The sequence below is a fragment of the Lepidochelys olivacea genome (genome assembly GCF_965140295.1).
Source record: "Lepidochelys olivacea isolate rLepOli2 genome assembly, chromosome: 10".
Lineage (NCBI taxonomy): Eukaryota > Metazoa > Chordata > Testudines > Cheloniidae > Lepidochelys > Lepidochelys olivacea.
In genome coordinates, this window is record NC_140420.1 from 41,692,536 (window position 1) to 41,711,541 (window position 19,006).

General features: G+C 41.7%; 1 protein-coding gene across 1 annotated transcript in view; it reads left to right on the forward strand.

Annotated features, from left to right (window-relative positions):
• NPTN (neuroplastin) overlaps window positions 1-19,006 on the forward strand; it is a 139,596-nt gene that overhangs the window by 78,811 nt on the left and 41,779 nt on the right. Inside the window, exon 3 of the mRNA XM_084641693.1 lies at window positions 16,221-16,568. Coding sequence (XP_084497819.1) covers window positions 16,221-16,568 — 348 coding nt within the window. The remainder of the gene's footprint in view (window positions 1-16,220; window positions 16,569-19,006) is intronic.

The window sequence follows — 19,006 nt, forward strand, 5'->3', positions numbered from 1 at the left end:
CAAATCAGAAAATGGCTTTATTTCCTCTTTCACCCCACTCCATACTAAGCTAAGTCTGAAGTTCTTTTTCACTTGTAAATCATGGAATCATAGAATATCAGGGTTGGAGGGGGCCTCGGGAGGTCATCTAGTCCAAACCCCTGCTCAAAGCAGGACCAGTCCCCAATTTTTGCCCCAGATCCCGAAATGGCCCCGTCAAGGATTGAACTCACAACCCTGGGTTTAGCAGGCCAATGCTCAACCCACTGAGCTATCCCTCTCCCCAAAATGTGTCAGAACACCCAGGAGAGGGGAAGACAGAGCCTTGAGTCTGGCGCCTTAGACCACTCGGCCATCCTGACACTGGCTCAGCCATCCTGACATTGAAGTAGAATGTTAACCTGTTTTGTGTTCTTCTGACTACAGTCTCTCTCTAGTAAAAATCATATCTGGATGCATTTTGCTTTGATAATCTTGTTCAAATGTTACATTCTGAAAACATACAATAGTCAACAGATTAGCATAAGCTTGGAATCTTATCGCTTGCTTGTTCAAAATATTGTAGCAAATGGCGAATTTTCAGGATCTGAATTCCGTAAATTTACCTTTCTTATAATTACTACATATGTGCAGGCACCAGAGGAAATCTTAGCAGTATGCCCATAGATAATGATATCTTGCAGTAATACCATAATAAGGTTCAAGAGAAGTTGCAGTTACTTTGAAGCCCTGAGTGACTAGAAAGAATAATCTGACTGGTACATAGAAATTATATTCATATTGTTTGTGAAATGGACTCATGGGGCGGGGTGGGGGAGGGCAGGAGGTTCTGAGCACAGTTAATAGATAAAGATGTATTTTAGAAGAAAAGTAGTTTAGGAATATTTCTTAAAAGTGAAGAAGCTGAACAGCAGGAGCCTTAAATAGGAGCAGCAGTATTTTTGAGAATGGTGTCATCTTTAGTGTTGCCTTTCAAAAGGGCAGTTCTTGACTGTTACTACATGATGATCCTATATGGAGAGAACCTCCACCCACTCACACATTCTAATCATGCATGGAAGTGTTTGCTTTGTGGAAGTAAACATTATACTTGAATGTTTACATTGAGGAAACTTAAGATTTTTATTTTAAATTCCATCAGGACTCATGTGGGAGAAGACAAATAGGTCACTAGTGGTCTGTAATTACTACCTTTCTATCTGAGGTTGAGGTTCTTAGTCTGGGTATGGTGGCCACATTGTCTATTCCCTATGGATAGATATGAGGGTTGGGGAAAGAGGTGCTGTTTCCTGGCTAGATGGGAGGGATTACAAGGGTGGTCCTGGTATGGAAAAGGTTCAGAACCACAGACCTAAGTTATCTTTGGTTAAATCTTGAAAAGATAGCTAGTGAAATGAGTTTTTCTATAATTGGGTTGGTTTCATTTCTCACAGTTTAAATAAAGATGCTATACCTTGTCTGAAGTGTTGCAGTTAATTAATGTGTTACACTAAAGAAGAAAGTTCATAGCCAAAAAAACTAGTGTAATTAGTATGTACTCACAATGTACAAGATGCCAAAGCCCAAATAAGGGCTTCTACAGGAGGAGTGAAAGGAGATATTTATGAAGTCATTGGGAGGTGAACTATCTCCAATTCAAGAGGTTAATCATTAGTATTTGGAGGATTTTCTTGCCATGCTGTATTAGGAGGAGAACATCACCAGACAGACATTTAAATTGCTTTATTTAACTAAAACAACAACATTATGTATTCTGGATATTTTTTCTTCAATAGCAAACGTATAATATTTTAACAAAACAAGCATATGCAGTTTTGAATGTAGTTAAACATTCAAGTTTTTTAAAATCAGGTTTGTTTTTGTTAAAATTGTTTTAAACTAAAATAGTTAAATGAAATACTTTTAAAAAAACAAAACAAAAATTAAATTGACTGTCAGCCAGGTCAATATGAGAAACTTAAAATATTGGCTTCTGCAGCTAACTCAGTCATCTTCACCTTCATTTTCCTGTTTGTTCATAATCTGGAAAAGAAAAACAAGTTTTCCTGCTTTTTCAGGTCCCAAACGATTTCTCAATTTGGAATGAATTAGTGCAAAGGAAGAAAATATTCTTTCTACACTGGCAGAAGAAGCTACTGCTGTTAAAAGTGACATTATCACTTCAACAGTCTCTGAATCCAAGTGCTTAAGTGACTTCCACCAGTTCAGTGGTGTGACTTTCTTTAAAACACCATCAGCAAACATATATTTCTTGAATGGTTCACCCTTAGCTCTGAAGTTTATTATAGTTGGCATTATGGAGGGATGATTGCTGGATGTCCATGTGATAGCCAGCTCCTCTTGTTCAGCAGTTAAGGTTTGACCCTGGTATCAAGTATTGAGACTATCTGCAAGAAAATGAGCTGGAGATAGTGCTTGTCCCATTCGGGTTTTTTTAATGCTCTTATTTTAACTCTGTCATTGCAAATTTCTCTTTTAAAGATCTCACTCAGTTCCTTCCAAATTTCAGCAGCATCAGCAATAAAACAACTATTTCCCTGCATTTTGTTCAAGGCTACAGAAATAGGCTTCAGGGTACTCAGCAAGTGTTCAACCTTTCTCTGAAGCCCAATGCTGAGAACTTTGGCTGTGACAGTGCCAGCTATTTTTTCACGATTTTGTTCACAAACTGTCATCAGATTAGGCCAGTTCTCGATCTAGTGCTCAAAACAGTCCACTCCTGAGATCCATTGCACGTCTTGTGGGAGAGTTAGCTTGGTTCCTCCCACTTTTTTCAAAGCAGCTGCTGCAAAGTGGTTGTTACAGAAGTATTTTGCAATTTCAACAACATTAGCCTTTATTTCTGGAACACTGAAGTCTTTGGCTAGGTGGTGCATCAAATGAGCACTGCAACCATATGTTATTAGCTTAGGACTCTCTCTTCACTCTCTCGTCTAAATTTCTTTTCATCTTGGATACCTTTGCAGCATTGTCTGTGACCAAGCTGCATACTAGGCACTTGAATTATTTTTCAGTTTGTTATAGCTTTTACTGCTACTTCTTTTAAGTATTCTGCTGTGTGTGCATTTCCTGATGTATCAATTGTTTCTGTAAGGAAGACGTTCATAGAATCATAGAATATCAGGGTTGGAAGGGACCTTAGGAGGTCATCTAGTCCAACCCCCTGCTCAAAGCAGGACCAATCCCCAATTTTTGCCCCAGATCCCTAAATGGCCCCCTCAAGGATTGAACTCACAACCCTGGGGTTAGCAGGCCAGTGCTCAACCCACTGGGCTATCCCTCACACAAGCACATACAACAGGATCATTGTGGACATTGCTTCACCCATCAAGACTCAGGTTAATAATTTCACCCTCTACCCCTTTTGCACACGGCTCAATTTCTCTCTCATACACTTTATTCAGTGATTTGCCTGTGACATCTGCTCTGTTGGGTGGACTGTATCCTGGTCTTAATCACTGACCCATGTTAGTGAAGTATAGGTTCTCAGTCATATGGAAAGGAGAGTCTGTTGCATAAACAAACACCTCTTTTTCTGATCTGCTGGTTCTTATCACAAACTTATCTATCGTTGTCTCTGGATGACAGATTTTTGTTTCTCTTTGCTACAGGTGATATACTGTTGCTATGTGACACGCATGATGTGACTGAAACACTATCATTGGCAGATAACTCTGAAACTATAGAAAATATTGGTGATCTTGAAGGTGGAGAGTCTTCAGAATCCTGTATGTTGAAGATGGATTCTCCTAAATAACTGCATTGACTTATTTTGTTTAAGTATTATTACCATACTGCTCATTTAGTATTACTCATTGCATTCACTGACGCTCAGTACTACTTTAAAGGTGAAATTGTAAAAGGAAGAACTGCCTATTTCAGCTATTTAGTTTTTATCCCAACTGCATCTGAAATGATAGTACCATAGAGTAACAAACTATATTTTTTGCTCAAACATGAGAATTCAAGAATAGTCCAGAAGGAAGACAGGCAATCCTTAAGAAAGACATATGAAATAAAAAAGTTTACCAACCTGAAGATCCTGCATGTTCAGACATGTTCCTTTCATCATCTTCAACGCAGCCTTCCTCCTGAGAAGGAACACGTCTCATGATGTTTTCATTGGGGAAACCAGGCCTTGCATTTCTTTGTTGCGCTGTTTGCATTTTTTATGCATGTCTGTCTTACCCACAGGTAGAGGAACTTCATTAAAATATTCCCAAACTGGGTCTCTTTTACGGCCTGCTGCCATTATAGGTTTTTCCCTTCTAGTGAGAGAATGGTATGGTAGATCTCAAATCAATGAAGGCTGCACTCAGAAAGACCTCAAGACTTCTAAAATATGCTGCTCAAACAGTTTCACTTTTGTTTGTACTGCCTGTCCCTCCCTTCTCACATTTATCTCCAGACTACTTCTCCTTGTCCAGCTCTATTCTGCCCCCAACAATCTTCTGTTCACAGAATTTTTTGAAACTTTGCACTTCTAGAGAGAGGTAAGGGATTGACTCTGTGTACACAAATTTGCAGAGGGACAATAGGGTTGAGGTCTGTTATTTCTCACCTCTATCTATTTATTTTAAAACATTTTTGTTGTTAACAAACATGTTATCTTTGGAGACACAAATCCACAGTTTGAGAACTGCAAAACTAAGCATCTCTGATGGTATCTTCCTGACTGATCACTGAGTCCCAGTCGGTAGATAAAAAGATTAACCTAAATAATCTATACAGAAGCCCCTGGAACCCCATATGATTGGGTCCCTAATCCATGAACTCTTGGAACTCGCTTACAAAACATTTCTTAAACATTACATGAATATATTGTCTCATACTATAGAATTTATAATCCCCATTCCATGATGAGATATCTTTGAGCTATAGTGTATCTTAATTAAAACTATCTTTAGACAGGTTTTTTCCTCAAAAAGCATTTTTGTAAAAAAAAAAAAAAAAAATCCAATTTAAATTAAAAAATCCTTTTTTAAAAAAATCATTGATTTTTATCGACCCTGGTAAGATCCTGTCTAAGCTATAAAAAGGTAATACATTTTGGGTCCTGGTTACAGAATGGTGGTTTCTCTCTGATGTTGGTGAAACACTGTTTGGCTTTGCAGTGTAAAATGAACTGAATTTTGGTCCAGCCTTGGACTTAGCAGCACTGTAGCACAACTTGGGAGCATGATTAAGATGGTTAGAGTCTTGTCTGTGCTGTAAGTTCAGTATTGGGCACTACCTTGTGGTAATAGCTTTTTGTAGTGTAGTGTGGACCCTAAATCAAATTACACTTCATATTCTTCCAACTCTTTTAAGGGTACAAAGTCAAGCACTCAGAAAGAAAAATGCCAGAATTAAGGTTGCCCATGCAAATACAAGGGTTCCACGACCACCACCCCCAAGAGGAGATGGCGGGTGGTGGTGGTCGGGGACTCTCTCCTCCGGGGGACTGAGTCATCTATCTGCCGCCCTGACCGGGAAAACCGAGAAGTCTGCTGCTTGCCAGGGGCTAAGATTCGTGATGTGACGGAGAGACTGCCGAGACTCATCAAGCCCTCGGATCGCTACCCCTTCCTGCTTCTCCACGTGGGCACCAATGATACTGCCAAGAATGACCTTGAGCGGATCACTGCGGACTATGTGGCTCTAGGAAGAAGAATAAAGGAGTTGGAGGCGCAAGTGGTGTTCTCGTCCATCCTCCCCGTGGAAGGAAAAGGCCTAGGTAGGGAGCGTCGAATCGTGGAAGTCAACGAATGGCTACGCAGATGGTGTCGGAGAGAAGGCTTTGGTTTCTTTGACCATGGGATGGTGTTCCATGAAGGAGGAGTGCTGGGTAGAGACGGGCTCCATCTTACGAAGAGAGGGAAGAGTATCTTTGCCAGCAGGCTGGCTAACCTAGTGAGGAGGGCTTTAAACTAGGTTCACCGGGGGAAGGAGACCAAAGCCCTGAGGTAAGTGGGAAAGCGGGATACCGGGAGGAAGCACAGGCAGGAATGTCTGTGAGGGGAGGGCTCCTGCCTCATACTGGCAATGAGGGGCGATCAACAGGTTATCTCAAGTGCTTATATACAAATGCACAAAGCCTTGGAAACAAGCAGGGAGAACTGGAGGTCCTGGTGATGTCAAGGAACTATGACGTGATCGGAATAACAGAGACTTGGTGGGATAACTCATGTGACTGGAGTACTGTCATGGATGGTTATAAACTGTTCAGGAAGGACAGGCAGGGCAGAAAAGGTGGGGGAGTAGCACTGTATGTAAGGGAGCAGTATGACTGCTCAGAGCTCCGGTACGAAACTGCAGAAAAACCTGAGTGTCTCTGGATTAAGTTTAGAAGCGTGTGCAACAAGAGTGATGTAGTGGTGGGAGTCTGCTATAGACCACCGGACCAGGGGGATGAGGTGGATGAGGCTTTCTTCCGGCAGCTCACGGAAGCTACTAGATCGCATGCCCTGATTCTCATGGGTGACTTTAATTTTCCTGATATCTGCTGGGAGAGCAATACAGCGGTGCATAGACAATCCAGGAAGTTTTTGGAAAGCGTAGGGGACAATTTCCTGGCGCAAGTGCTAGAGGAGCCAACTAGGGGGGGTGCTTTTCTTGACCTGCTGCTCACAAACCGGGTAGAATTAGTGGGGGAAGCAAAAGTGGATGGGAATCTGGGAGGCAGTGACCATGAGTTGGTTGAGTTCAGGATCCTGACGCAGGGAACAAAGGTAAGCAGCAGGATACGGACCCTGGACTTCAGGAAAGCAGACTTCGACTCCCTCAGGGAACGGATGGCCAGGATCCCCTGGGGGACTAACTTGAAGGGGAAAGGAGTCCAGGAGAGCTGGCTGTATTTCAAGGAATCCCTGTTGAGGTTACAGGGACAAACCATCCCGATGAGTCGAAAGAATAGTAAATATGGCAGGCGACCAACTTGGCTTAATGGTGAAATCCTAGCGGATCTTAAACATAAAAAAGAAGCTTACAAGAAGTGGAAGGTTGGACATATGACCAGGGAAGAGTATAAAAATATTGCTCGGGCATGTAGGAATGTTATCAGGAGGGCCAAATCGCACCTGGAGCTGCAGCTAGCCAGAGATGTCAAGAGTAACAAGAAGGGTTTCTTCAGGTATGTTGGCAACAAGAAGAAAGCCAAGGAATGTGTGGGCCCCTTACTGAATGAGGGAGGCAACCTAGTGACAGAGGATGTGGAAAAAGCTAATGTACTCAATGCTTTTTTTGCCTCTGTTTTCACTAACAAGGTCAGCTCCCAGACTGCTGCGCTGGGCATCACAAAATGGGGAAGAGATGGCCAGCCCTCTGTGGAGATAGAGGCGGTTAGGGACTATTTAGAAAAGCTGGACGTGCACAAGTCCATGGGGCCGGACGAGTTGCATCCGAGAGTGCTGAAGGAATTGGCGGCTGTGATTGCAGAGCCACTGGCCATTATCTTTGAAAACTCGTGGCGAACCGGGGAAGTCCCGGATGACTGGAAAAAGGCTAATGTAGTGCCAATCTTTAAAAAAGGGAAGAAGGAAGATCCTGGGAACTACAGGCCAGTCAGCCTCACCTCAGTCCCTGGAAAAATCATGGAGCAGGTCCTCAAAGAATCAATCCTGAAGCACTTGCATGAGAGGAAAGTGATCAGGAACAGCCAGCATGGATTCACCAAGGGAAGGTCATGCCTGACTAATCTAATCGCCTTTTATGATGAGATTACTGGTTCTGTGGATGAAGGGAAAGCAGTGGATGTATTGTTTCTTGACTTTAGCAAAGCTTTGGACACGGTCTCCCATAGTATTCTTGTCAGCAAGTTAAGGAAGTATGGGCTGGATGAATGCACTATAAGGTGGGTAGAAAGCTGGCTAAATTGTCGGGCTCAACGGGTAGTGATAAATGGCTCCATGTCTAGTTGGCAGCCGGTATCAAGTGGAGTGCCCCAGGGGTCGGTCCTGGGGCCGGTTTTATTCAATATCTTCATAAATGATCTGGAGGATGGTGTGGATTGCACTCTCAGCAAATTTGCGGATGATACTAAACTGGGAGCAGTGGTAGATACGCTGGAGGGGAGGGATAGGATACAGAAGGACCTAGACAAATTGGAGGATTGGGCCAAAAGGAATCTGATGAGGTTCAATAAGGATAAGTGCAGGGTCCTGCACTTAGGACGGAAGAACCCAATGCACAGCTACAGACTAGGGACCGAATGGCTAGGCAGCAGTTCTGCAGAAAAGGACCTAGGGGTGACAGTGGACGAGAAGCTGGATATGAGTCAGCAGTGTGCCCTTGTTGCCAAGAAGGCCAATGGCATTTTGGGATGTATAAGTAGGGGCATAGCGAGCAGATCGAGGGACGTGATCGTTCCCCTCTATTCGACATTGGTGAGGCCTCATCTGGAGTACTGTGTCCAGTTTTGGGCCCCACACTTCAAGAAGGATGTGGATAAATTGGAGAGAGTCCAGCGAAGGGCAACAAAAATGATTAGGGGACTGGAACACATGAGTTATGAGGAGAGGCTGAGGGAGCTGGGATTGTTTAGCCTGCAGAAGAGAAGAATGAGGGGGGATTTGATAGCTGCTTTCAACTACCTGAAAGGGGGTTCCAAAGAGGATGGCTCTAGACTGTTCTCAATGGTAGCAGATGACAGAACGAGGAGTAATGGTCTCAAGTTGCAGTGGGGGAGGTTTAGATTGGATATTAGGAAAAACTTTTTCACTAAGAGGGTGGTGAAACACTGGAATGCGTTACCTAGGGAGGTGGTAGAATCTCCTTCCTTAGAGGTTTTTAAGGTCAGGCTTGACAAAGCCCTGGCTGGGATGATTTAACTGGGAATTGGTCCTGCTTTAAGCAGGGGGTTGGACTAGATGACCTTCTGGGGTCCCTTCCAACCCTGATATTCTATGATTCTATGATTCTAAGACTAGGTTTTATTTTAAACCACCTCTTGTAGACCAGATAATTGCTTACAAAGATTAATGTCCCTGATGCTTTGACCCTGCAGGCATCAATATGTTTACAGCCTAAGACATCAGTTATGAAGTCTTGGTAATAAAAGGCAATAGATGATTCAGAATCAAAATAGTCTCTTCTGCCAAAAGATAGTTATCTACTGAATTCTGAGCTATTTTTGGACTGGTAAAGAGAGAGATGGTAGCGAATATATTTTCCTTGATTGCTCTCTTCCCCCCACCGAGATCGTTCTTTCTGCTAGAAGGAACAAGCGGAAAGGAAGTAGGCATCTTTTAAATTTTTAATGAGGTTGTTCAACAATTAAGGAATCCCCTTTTGTGGTTTTAAATTGGACTCCAACCAAGATGTCATGGAGTTGCCATACGTATTTAAATCATGCTTTCTAAGATTTGTAACATTGCATAAACATTTTATTGCAATTAGCCTTTGTGCATGTGATTGCCTAACCCTTATGTAACACGACCTATGGTAAGGTGACAGGACAGATGACACAACAGCCAGCAGAAAGGGGCAGGAAAGCCTATTCCGCTCACCTGCTATGTCCACAGATAACAACATGTTACCATCTCATTACCAGTTTGTGTGCAGTTTCAGAGATTGTTGAACTGGCAGTGCTCTTCAACTGAATTCTGTGTAACTCATGTATGCCAGAGGGGCACAGAGTTTAGCTTGGCATCACTCTTGATCCTTGGCAGATCAGTTATTCCAAAATTAGCTGCATAGAATATGCATATCAAAAGTATGCTGGACAAAAATGCAGCTCTTGGTCCAGCTGAGAAATTGCATGTCTTTGCAGATAGGACCTAGTCAATGAAAGTACTGCACTAAAGGGAAAATCTGACTTTTTTTTTTTTTTTTTTTAAAACCAGGATTACTAGAATTTCCTGTCTCCTATTCACTCTGGGTCCGTTATCATGTTTTCCTAACATTCTGGTGCTGTTTACTTATGTTACATTATATGTCTCCTTTCGTTGTATAAACTAAGTACTGACTCTCAAATATTCTTTCAACCTTTGAGTTTTCCTAGCTGTCCTTACAGAAAAAAGTGTTCCTTTAGCATTTGAATTAAAGTAATTTCTCATTCTAGGTCTTAGTGAATCTCCACATTGTACAACTACTGCACAATCTGTAATCTGCCGTTCTTAGACAGGTACAGCAGGAGCTATTGCAGGTCAGTCTTCATATGCCTTGGTGCAGATGCACATGGAAAACTTTATCCACTTTGACTAGTTCTATGCTTATATACTTAAAAAAAAAAGAAGCTATTTTAGCTATTGAGCTTCTAATATAATCTCTTTCATTTACTCAAACCTATGACTTTATCTGAAGAACAATGCCTTAGAAGAAAATAAATTACAAAAATTAATACATCAGTTTATGTTGGTGACAGCAAGTAAATGTTACTCTGAAATGGCAGAGCTTCCTGGACTGTCCTGTAGTGTAACATCCCTGGTCCTCTGGTGTATCATGAAATTATATTGAGACTTTGTGGTAAATCTTGTGGCAGACTTCACAGTAACTCTCCACTTGCTCAATGCTACCACATACAGTAGAACAATGTTTTTTTTTTTCCATAGTGCATTTCACTCCCTAGCAGTTTACAAAGCAGTCGGTGGCTTACCAGTGATTGTAAGCTATTGGTAGCTTTACAGCCATGCCCATAAGAACCTGCCTTATTGAGAGGGAGAATATTTTTCATAAGCATTTCCATTTGCTAGTTCTCAGTAAGTGGTGTCTGAGGCTGAGCCCTTTTTGTCTAGTGCACCAGGGCTATTCTATAACTTGCAACAGGGCCTTAGTTCTTTACCTTGTACTTGAAGAGCTACCAGGTGAACTGGAGACCTTAGTTAAATATATGCCTCTCCCACTCCCTTATCTTTTTTGCTCTACAGCATCAGCATCAAATGTCAGCCCAAATTTTACGAGACTTAGTGCTGCCAACTGTGCCTTAATGACACTTGTGAAGTCCAAACAAGACTGTTGTTCTTTCTGAATTGTTTTGGGGGTTCTCAAAATGTGAGAAGGGTGCATTCAACTTTAAAAGCTGCAGGCAGCTAGAAAATCTGAATGAGGGCAATTTTCAGATGTAAACAGATGTCCAGATCAGTAAACTTGGACCTATTTTTCTCCCTTATCTGCTGAGAGAGAGAGAGAGAGTGTCTTTTGTGGGGGTCTCTTCTTAAGAATATGTTGTTATTCTTTCTTGCTCTAGCACCTACCTCCTGAATATCTGTCTTTATGTGCAATGCTGCAAAACCCCCCAGTGTATACATACCATAGGGAAAACCGAGTAAGGAAACTTTCTGGCTTCAGAAGCCTCTTATATAAGCAGTGAAATCTGTACATTGTCTTTCTCTATTTACTTGGTTTTGTACACTTTGATGGCAAATGTTGACAGAATTGCCAAACAGCATGAGTTCTCCAGATAAGTTTCTAGTCTTTTCTTCCATTATGGAAAGTATTCTGTTTGGTGTGCATTCCATTTTTTGAGTAATCGATGAGGTGCAGATGGATTTCACCTCTACTTGTAGCTTCCTCTTGGAACTCTTTCCTTATCAGAAATGGCTCACTGAAAGTACTGCCTGAAACTTGCTGATGCTGTTTGGTGTTGTGTACCTAGTAATGAATTAGTGAAAATGCAAAGCGCGGAGTTGCATATAAAAGCTGATAGACTTGCATGGCATTTCTAATCATGCAGCTAGTCCCTTACTAATAAGGCATTTTCAGAGTACGCTTTGTATAAGGAGGCTTCCTGTGACTTCTCTCACTTCTAAATCCTTCCAGGGTTCCATCCTTTTGTGTGGGGAGCTCTCTGCAAACCCCAAATATCTTGTGTGGTAGAAAGTAATTCATTATTTCCTCATTGGTGGTCTAATGCTAAACTGCCTTATATTGATGGCAGAATATTTTCACTTGCATGACTGTGTAGAATGCCAATGAGAGATTTAATCTGTATTTCACTGAATTGTGCGCTACAGCAACTTCTGTGCTATGCTGCTTCAGATAGGGGAGCCCAAATACACCTCAGGGAGTTCTAAAAAGCAGTTTGCAGTATGGAGCAGCAGTCTGTAGAGATTACAAATCTGGTTACACAGATCAAGATGGAACATTGTATTGGGACCTATAGTCTCACAGTCAGCACTCTTGTACTAAAGATGAAGGCAGCTGATATCTACTTAATATAAAAGTTAGGTGTAGCCTTAGGGCTCCTTGCAAATTACCAAAATGGTCCTTGGATGGACACACTTTATGCCTAGTTTACATGTGCATATAGAATTTTAGGCCTTGTTTATACATTGTTGTAATGGATTATCTCAATTGCTCTGGAGGAACCAGTATTAGAACAGCAAGAGAAGCTTTTCCTGTTCATACTTCAACTGCCTGTGGCCTGAGTAACATGAATACAAAATTCCTCCTAAATCTACAGAAATGCTTGCTGTAATATTAGCTTTCCAGTGTGCATTTATTGTTCACTTAAATTTTATTTTACCCCAGCTCATCAGTTACCTATTGAGTAGCAGAGAAGAGAGTACCTTGGAACAAGAATAAAAGGATGCGGTTCAAACTGTCCGACAAGGGACTGAAAAATTTCATCTAACCAGTATGCATGAAAAGTTTAATGGAATAAGCATCTCATTCCTCCTCTCCCTTATAACAGAGCCCAAAGGCTTGTTTCCCCACACCACTTTCTGAAATGGATTGTGTTTGGGAGTGGGGGAAGAGTGTGGGGATGCGTGGGGTGGAGCAGTCTATTTGATCAGTGGTGTAGATGTTCGGAACACTGTCTGCCCTTCTTGCTTGCTGCTGTTGCTGATCCCTGGTGCCCAGAGAGAATTCAACATAGAAATGACAGGTTTTGCTGCATTATCTAGCTGGCCAGCTGTTTTTTCAAAAATTTTCAGTATACAAAATAGACTGGCTTTAAATCTGCACTATTTTCAGTGGGTCACTTCCAAAATATGCTTTGGAGGACAACTTAAAACAAAGGCAAGTGTACTGATGTAGTAATGCTGGTAAATAGCAGGGAAATGTATATCACAGAAGGGGCTCCAATGGTTTTAGTACTGAATTACAACCGTGCATCTTTTACAAAAGGTACAGAAGGACTTCCTTTATAATGTATCTAGTTACTCAATGCTGTCAGTTTCTCAATTAGTGAATTTTTTTGTCATTTTATATGTGTAAGATGAAAATCCCTATCATACTTTAACAGAGATTGTGAGAATCTACTGCTTTCAGCTGCAATGATCTAGCTACTGCCAGAAAGTAGGTCACTTATATCTCAGGGAATTCCCTGTCTCGGAAGTTCAGAATAGATGGAAGAAAAGGTCAAAGTAGAGTTCATGATGGAGAGGTATATAGGACAGAAGCTTGCTATTTTTTTTTTCTGTAGGTGTTTGATCAGTTTTCTGTTTTAATGAGAGGGCTGAGAAAGGACAGGGGAAGGACTTCTGCTGGACATTTGACTTTTATAAACCAAACAGTTCAAGCAGCTAGAAAAAGGACAACCATAATTCACAGTCTGCTTTTCCATAGCTCCCTGGTGCCATTTCATTGCTTTCCAGTTCCAAAAGGTGATGTGTGTTTGCTGTAAATGGTTCCCCTGATGCAGTCTCCTATAATCCAGTTTGACACTCTAGAGAACCCATCATAAAATAGGTTTCAGAGTAACAGCCGTGTTAGTCTGTATTCGCAAAAAGAAAAGGAGTACTTGTGGCACCTTAGAGACTAACCAATTTATTAGAGTATAAGCTTTCGTGAGCTAGAGCTCACTTCATCAGATGCATATCGTGGAAACTGCAGCAGACTTTATATATACACAGAGAATATGAAACAATACCTCCTCCCACCCCACTGTCCTGCTGGTAATAGCTTATCTAAAGTGATCATCAGGTGGGCCATTTCCAGCACAAATCCAGGTTTTCTCACCCTCCGCCCCCCCCCCCCCCAAACTCACTCTCCTGCTGGTGTAAAGAGTTGTCACTTTGGATGGGCTATCACCAGCAGGAGAGTGAATTTGTGTGGGGGGGTGGAGGGTGAGAGAACCTGGATTTGTGCTGGAAATGGCCCACCTGATGATCACTTTAGATAAGCTATTACCAGCAGGACAGTGGGGTGGGAGGAGGTATTGTTTCATATTCTCTGTGTATATATAAAGTCTGCTGCAGTTTCCACGATATGCATCTGATGAAGTGAGCTGTAGCTCACGAAAGCTTATGCTCTAATAAATTGGTTAGTCTCTAAGGTGCCACAAGTACTCCTTTTCTTTTTTCATCATAAAATACTTATCTCGGTAGTCTGTCTCCCAAGAACTCCTCTTCCTTGAGAAAAAAGAACAGGAGGACTTGTGGCAGCTTAGAGACTAACAAATTTATTAGAGCATAAGCTTTCGTGAGCTACAGCTCACTTCATCGGATGCATAGAATGGAACATATAGTTATATATATATATATATATAGCTATATATAGCTATAGATAGATGATATATACATACAGATAAGTTGGAAGTTACCATACAAACTGTGAGAAGCTAATTAGTTAAGATGAGCTATTATCAGCAGGAGAAAAAATCTTTTGTAGTGATAATCAAGATGGCCCATTTAGACAGTTGACAAGAAGGTGTGAGGATACTTAACTTAAGGAAATAGATTAAATATGTGTAATAACCCAGCCACTCCCAGTGTCTATTCAAATCCAAGTTAATGGTATCTAGTTTGCATATTAATTCAAGCTCAGCAGTTTCTCGTTGGAGTCTGTTTTTGAAGCTTTTCTTTTGCAAAATTGCCACCTTAAATCTTTTACTGAGTGGCCAGAGAGGTTGAAGTGTTCTCCTACCGGTTTTTGAATGTTATGATTCCTGATGTCAGATTTGTGTCCATTTATTCTTTTGTGTAGAGACTGTCCGGTTTGGCCAATGTACATGGCAGAGGGGCATTGCTGGCACATGATGGCATATATCACATTGGTAGATGTGCAGGTGAACGAGCCCCTGATGGCATGGCTGATGTGATTAGTTACTATGATGATGGTGTCACTTGAATAAATATGTGGACAGAGTTGGCATCGGGCTTTGTTGCAAGGATAGGTTCCTGGGTTAGTGTTTTTGCTGTGTGGTTTGTGGTTGCTGGTGAGTATTTGCTTCAGGTTGGGGGGCTGTCTGTAAGCGAGGACTGGTCTGTCTCCCAAGATCTGTGAGAGTGAGGGATCATTTTTCAGGATAGGTTGTAAATCTTTGATCATGCGCTGGAGAGGTTTTAGTTGGGGGCTGAAGGTGATGGCTAGTGGCATTCTGTTATTTTCTTCGTTGGGCCTGTCCTGTAGTAGGTGACTTCTGGGTACTCTTCCGGCTCTGTCAATCTGTTTCTTCACTTCAGCAGGTGGGTATTGTGGAATGCTTGATAGAGATCTTGTAGGTGTTTGTCTCTGTCTGAGGGATTGGAGCAAATGCGGTTGAATCTTAGAGCTTGGCTGTAGACAATGGATTGTGTGGTGTGTCCTGTATGGAAGCTGGAGGCATGTAGGTAAGTATAGTGGTCAGTAGGATTCCGGTATAGGGTGGTGGTTGTGACCATTGCTTATTAGCACCGTAGTGTCCAGGAAATGGACCGCTTGTGTGGACTGGTCTAGGCTGAGGTTGATGGTGGGATGGAAATTGTTGAAATCATGATGGAATTCCTCAAGGGCTTCTTTTCCATGGGTCCAGATGATGTTGATGTCATCAATGTAGCGCAAGTAGAGTAGGGGTGTTAGGGGACGAGAGCTGAGGAAGCGTTGTTCTAAGTCAGCCATAAAGATGTTGGCATACTGTGGGGCCATGTGGGTACCCATAGCAGTGCCACTGAATTGAAGGTATATATTGTCCCCAAATGTGAAATAGTTGTGGGTGAGGACAAACATACATATATATGTTCCATTCTGTGCATCCGATGAAGTGAGCTGTAGCTCATGAAAGCTTGTGCTCTAATAAATTTGTTAGTCTCTAAGGTGCCACAAGTACTCGTGTTCATTTTGCGGATACAGACTTACACGGCTGCTACTTTGAAATCTTCCTTGAGAGGGTATGTGCTGTGCTATGAAAACTATAACACGCCTTCAAACAAACAAAATTAGCAAGCGCTCTGTGTATTGTGCTTTCTTTCTATAAAAATCTTGTTAACACCTGGTTTCTGTAAATTATGGTGTTTTATCTAATCCTTTGTCTGTTTTCTGCAACTCGCTTGCTTTGTTCTTTGTAACATCTGTTATTTTCTGCTGATCTATCACTGCATTTCTGCTGCCCCTCCCTCTAGCTGGGTTTGTCAAGTCGCCCATGTCAGAAACTAAATTCACAGGGGATGCTTTTGAGCTGTACTGTGATGTGGTTGGGAAACCCACTCCAGAGATCCAGTGGTGGTATGCTGAAGTCAACCGGGCTGAGTCTTTCAAACAGCTCTGGGATGGCGCTCGGAAGCGCCGTGTCACCATTAACACTGCCTACGGGGTGAACGGCGTGAGTGTGCTGAGAATAACCCGCCTTACATTGGAAGACTCTGGGACTTACGAGTGCAGGGCCAGCAACGATCCCAGGAGGAATGACTTGAGACAAAATCCCTCCATAACGTGGATTCGAGCCCAGGCTACGATAAGCGTCCTTCAGAGTGAGTTCAGCACCGTACAGTAGTAGTAGTGTAGTAACTAGAGGCAGTCCAGTGACCCTTCTCCCTCTCCCATGACCCTTGATATTACCACCCTTTGTTTTGTTTTTTGAACCCAAGATTATTCCTCCAGTTGTAATGCTTGAGAGTGTCCCTGCCACCTTTTTTTGTTGTTGTCTCTCTTCCGTAGGATCAAAGGACTTGGGGAAATCTACGCAACTGTCCTACAGCTCCTGTGTGAAAACAAGCTCAGTCTTTGATTATTTTTTTTTCTTCCACAACCCTTTACTTTTATAGTAGGTTTCCTGCACCCTGTCGCTGGCTTCTTCATGAGTGCCTTTCTGTTATGGTTTTTATTCTTTCCTGATCTAACCACTTTTATTTCTTCTTTTTTCTTGGAATCTCTGAATACCTTCCTTATTTACATGGTTTTGAGTTCATAAGTTTCTGTACAAATCCTTCCCATTTTGATTTTGTTGTTATATGTGACCTTTAAAGCCTGGATTTTTCCATAAAGTCATAGAGCTTCTTTTCTTTTTTAAACAGTATGTGTCCTAACGGATTCTCTGATGCAACAGTACATTACTGATACAGCTGTTCTTACATGGTGGTGTGAAAGTAAATGCCACTCAGAGTGAAGGGATGTTATCAATTTAATGTGCACTAGCTTTAGCCAAATCATTCCCCACTAGGAATGTAACATCCCTTTTAAAAAACTTATAATGGATAGCATGAGTTGATTCTCAGTTGCTGTTTGTTCCATTTATTGTCCTAGATTTTGTACACATTTTCTGCTGTCTTTATTAGGTTCCACATGAATTTTGGTTCTGGAAATTTCAGAACCATTTTAACCCTCAGTCCTATTTTTATGTACATTGAATAGAAAGAATGCTGTTTGCTTTCTCTGAGATGTAGTGATTGATATACAGCTTAGATCTACACACATTCACAATGAAATACCTGCAGAGAGTGACTTAACTGTGTACAGGTGTGAAGAGCAGAATGTAAAGGAGCGGTTTTTTTGATTTAGTGTAAATGTCTCAATGTTTTAGGGCTGTGAATAGTAGAGGACGGATGTTATCTTTAACACTATTCTGAGTGTTTGTATACATAAACCAGGATAGCATAGAAATGTAATTTCTCACTGCATATATTGAGCTTCATATTGCATAACTCAAGCTCTCAAATTGTGCAGTGACATCTGTTGAATCGATGTAGTGGTATCTGAAGGAACCCCGTGCAGACGTAAATCTGGTAGCTAGTGCTCAGGTGGGGTACCAATCTGAACTATCTTGGCAGTATTACAGCAGACTGCTGCAATATGAAAATGATTATGGATGAAAACAGGTGACTTGTTGCAGTCAGTACTGATGGATCAGAGAACCTGCCTCTGGAAAATTGAAAGAACGTGAATGTATGTGGAAAAATAAACAGAATTAACCCAATGACATGGATTTAGTTTAAAACCTAAAAAACATTGGGTGGTTCGACTTGATAAACCTGTTCAGCTTCCAGTCCTAAGGCTTGTCCCCTCCCTAGCCCTTTCAGGTCTGAGTCCACTGTGACCTCTAAGTTATTAACATCAATCACAGCAGCAAGAGCCTTCGGATTTCAGGGAAAGGTGTTATGTCAAGATAAAGCTGAACTGCCCTGCAGCAAGTTTAACTTCTGGAAGTCTGGTTCCTGTCTCAGATACAGTGTAGTTGTAGCCGGTAGTGTAGTGTAGTCAGTCCCAGGATATTGGAGAGACAAGGTGGGTGAAGTAATATCTTTTATTGGACCAACTTCTGTTGGTGAGAGAGAGACCAGCTTTCGAGTGACACCGGGCACTTCTTCAGGTCACCAATAGAAGTTGGTCCAATATAAGATACTACACACCTTGTCTCTCCTATTTCATATGATCATCTGCTTCTGCTGCCCATGAAGGTCTGTTGTATTTCCCTTCTCTATTCCTCGCCTAGCCAGTCTCCTTTTAGTAGTTTTTTGGGAGGAGGAAGAACCTTTTTGAATGAAAAGCTAATTATTAAGTTCTTGAAGCATTTTTCTGATAGAGTCCTTATGAAAATGCCTCAGATTGTGTTTCCTATCTCCCTCAAATAGGTCATTTGTAACTGAATGTATTTTTTGGGATGGAGGTTCTAAGCTTCCATCTCCTTCCCCAGTTAAAGCCCTGTCTTGTCTCTTGCATACCTGCAGTTCAATTATCCAGTGTTTCCTAATTTTGTATTGTGTATTATGACTATATTGCCAAGTGCCTTGTGTTCAGGACACACTTTTGTTTTTGTTGTTTTCATATTGGTGAGTTCAGTGTTTTTCTCAAACACACTTAAACAACTGTACTGTGTCCACAAGGGAGGCTTAAACTGTTGTAGTTTGTGGGAAGCAGAGCGCTTAAGGTTTAACCTCTAGGTAACTACACACTGGAATTGGAGCTGAAGGGA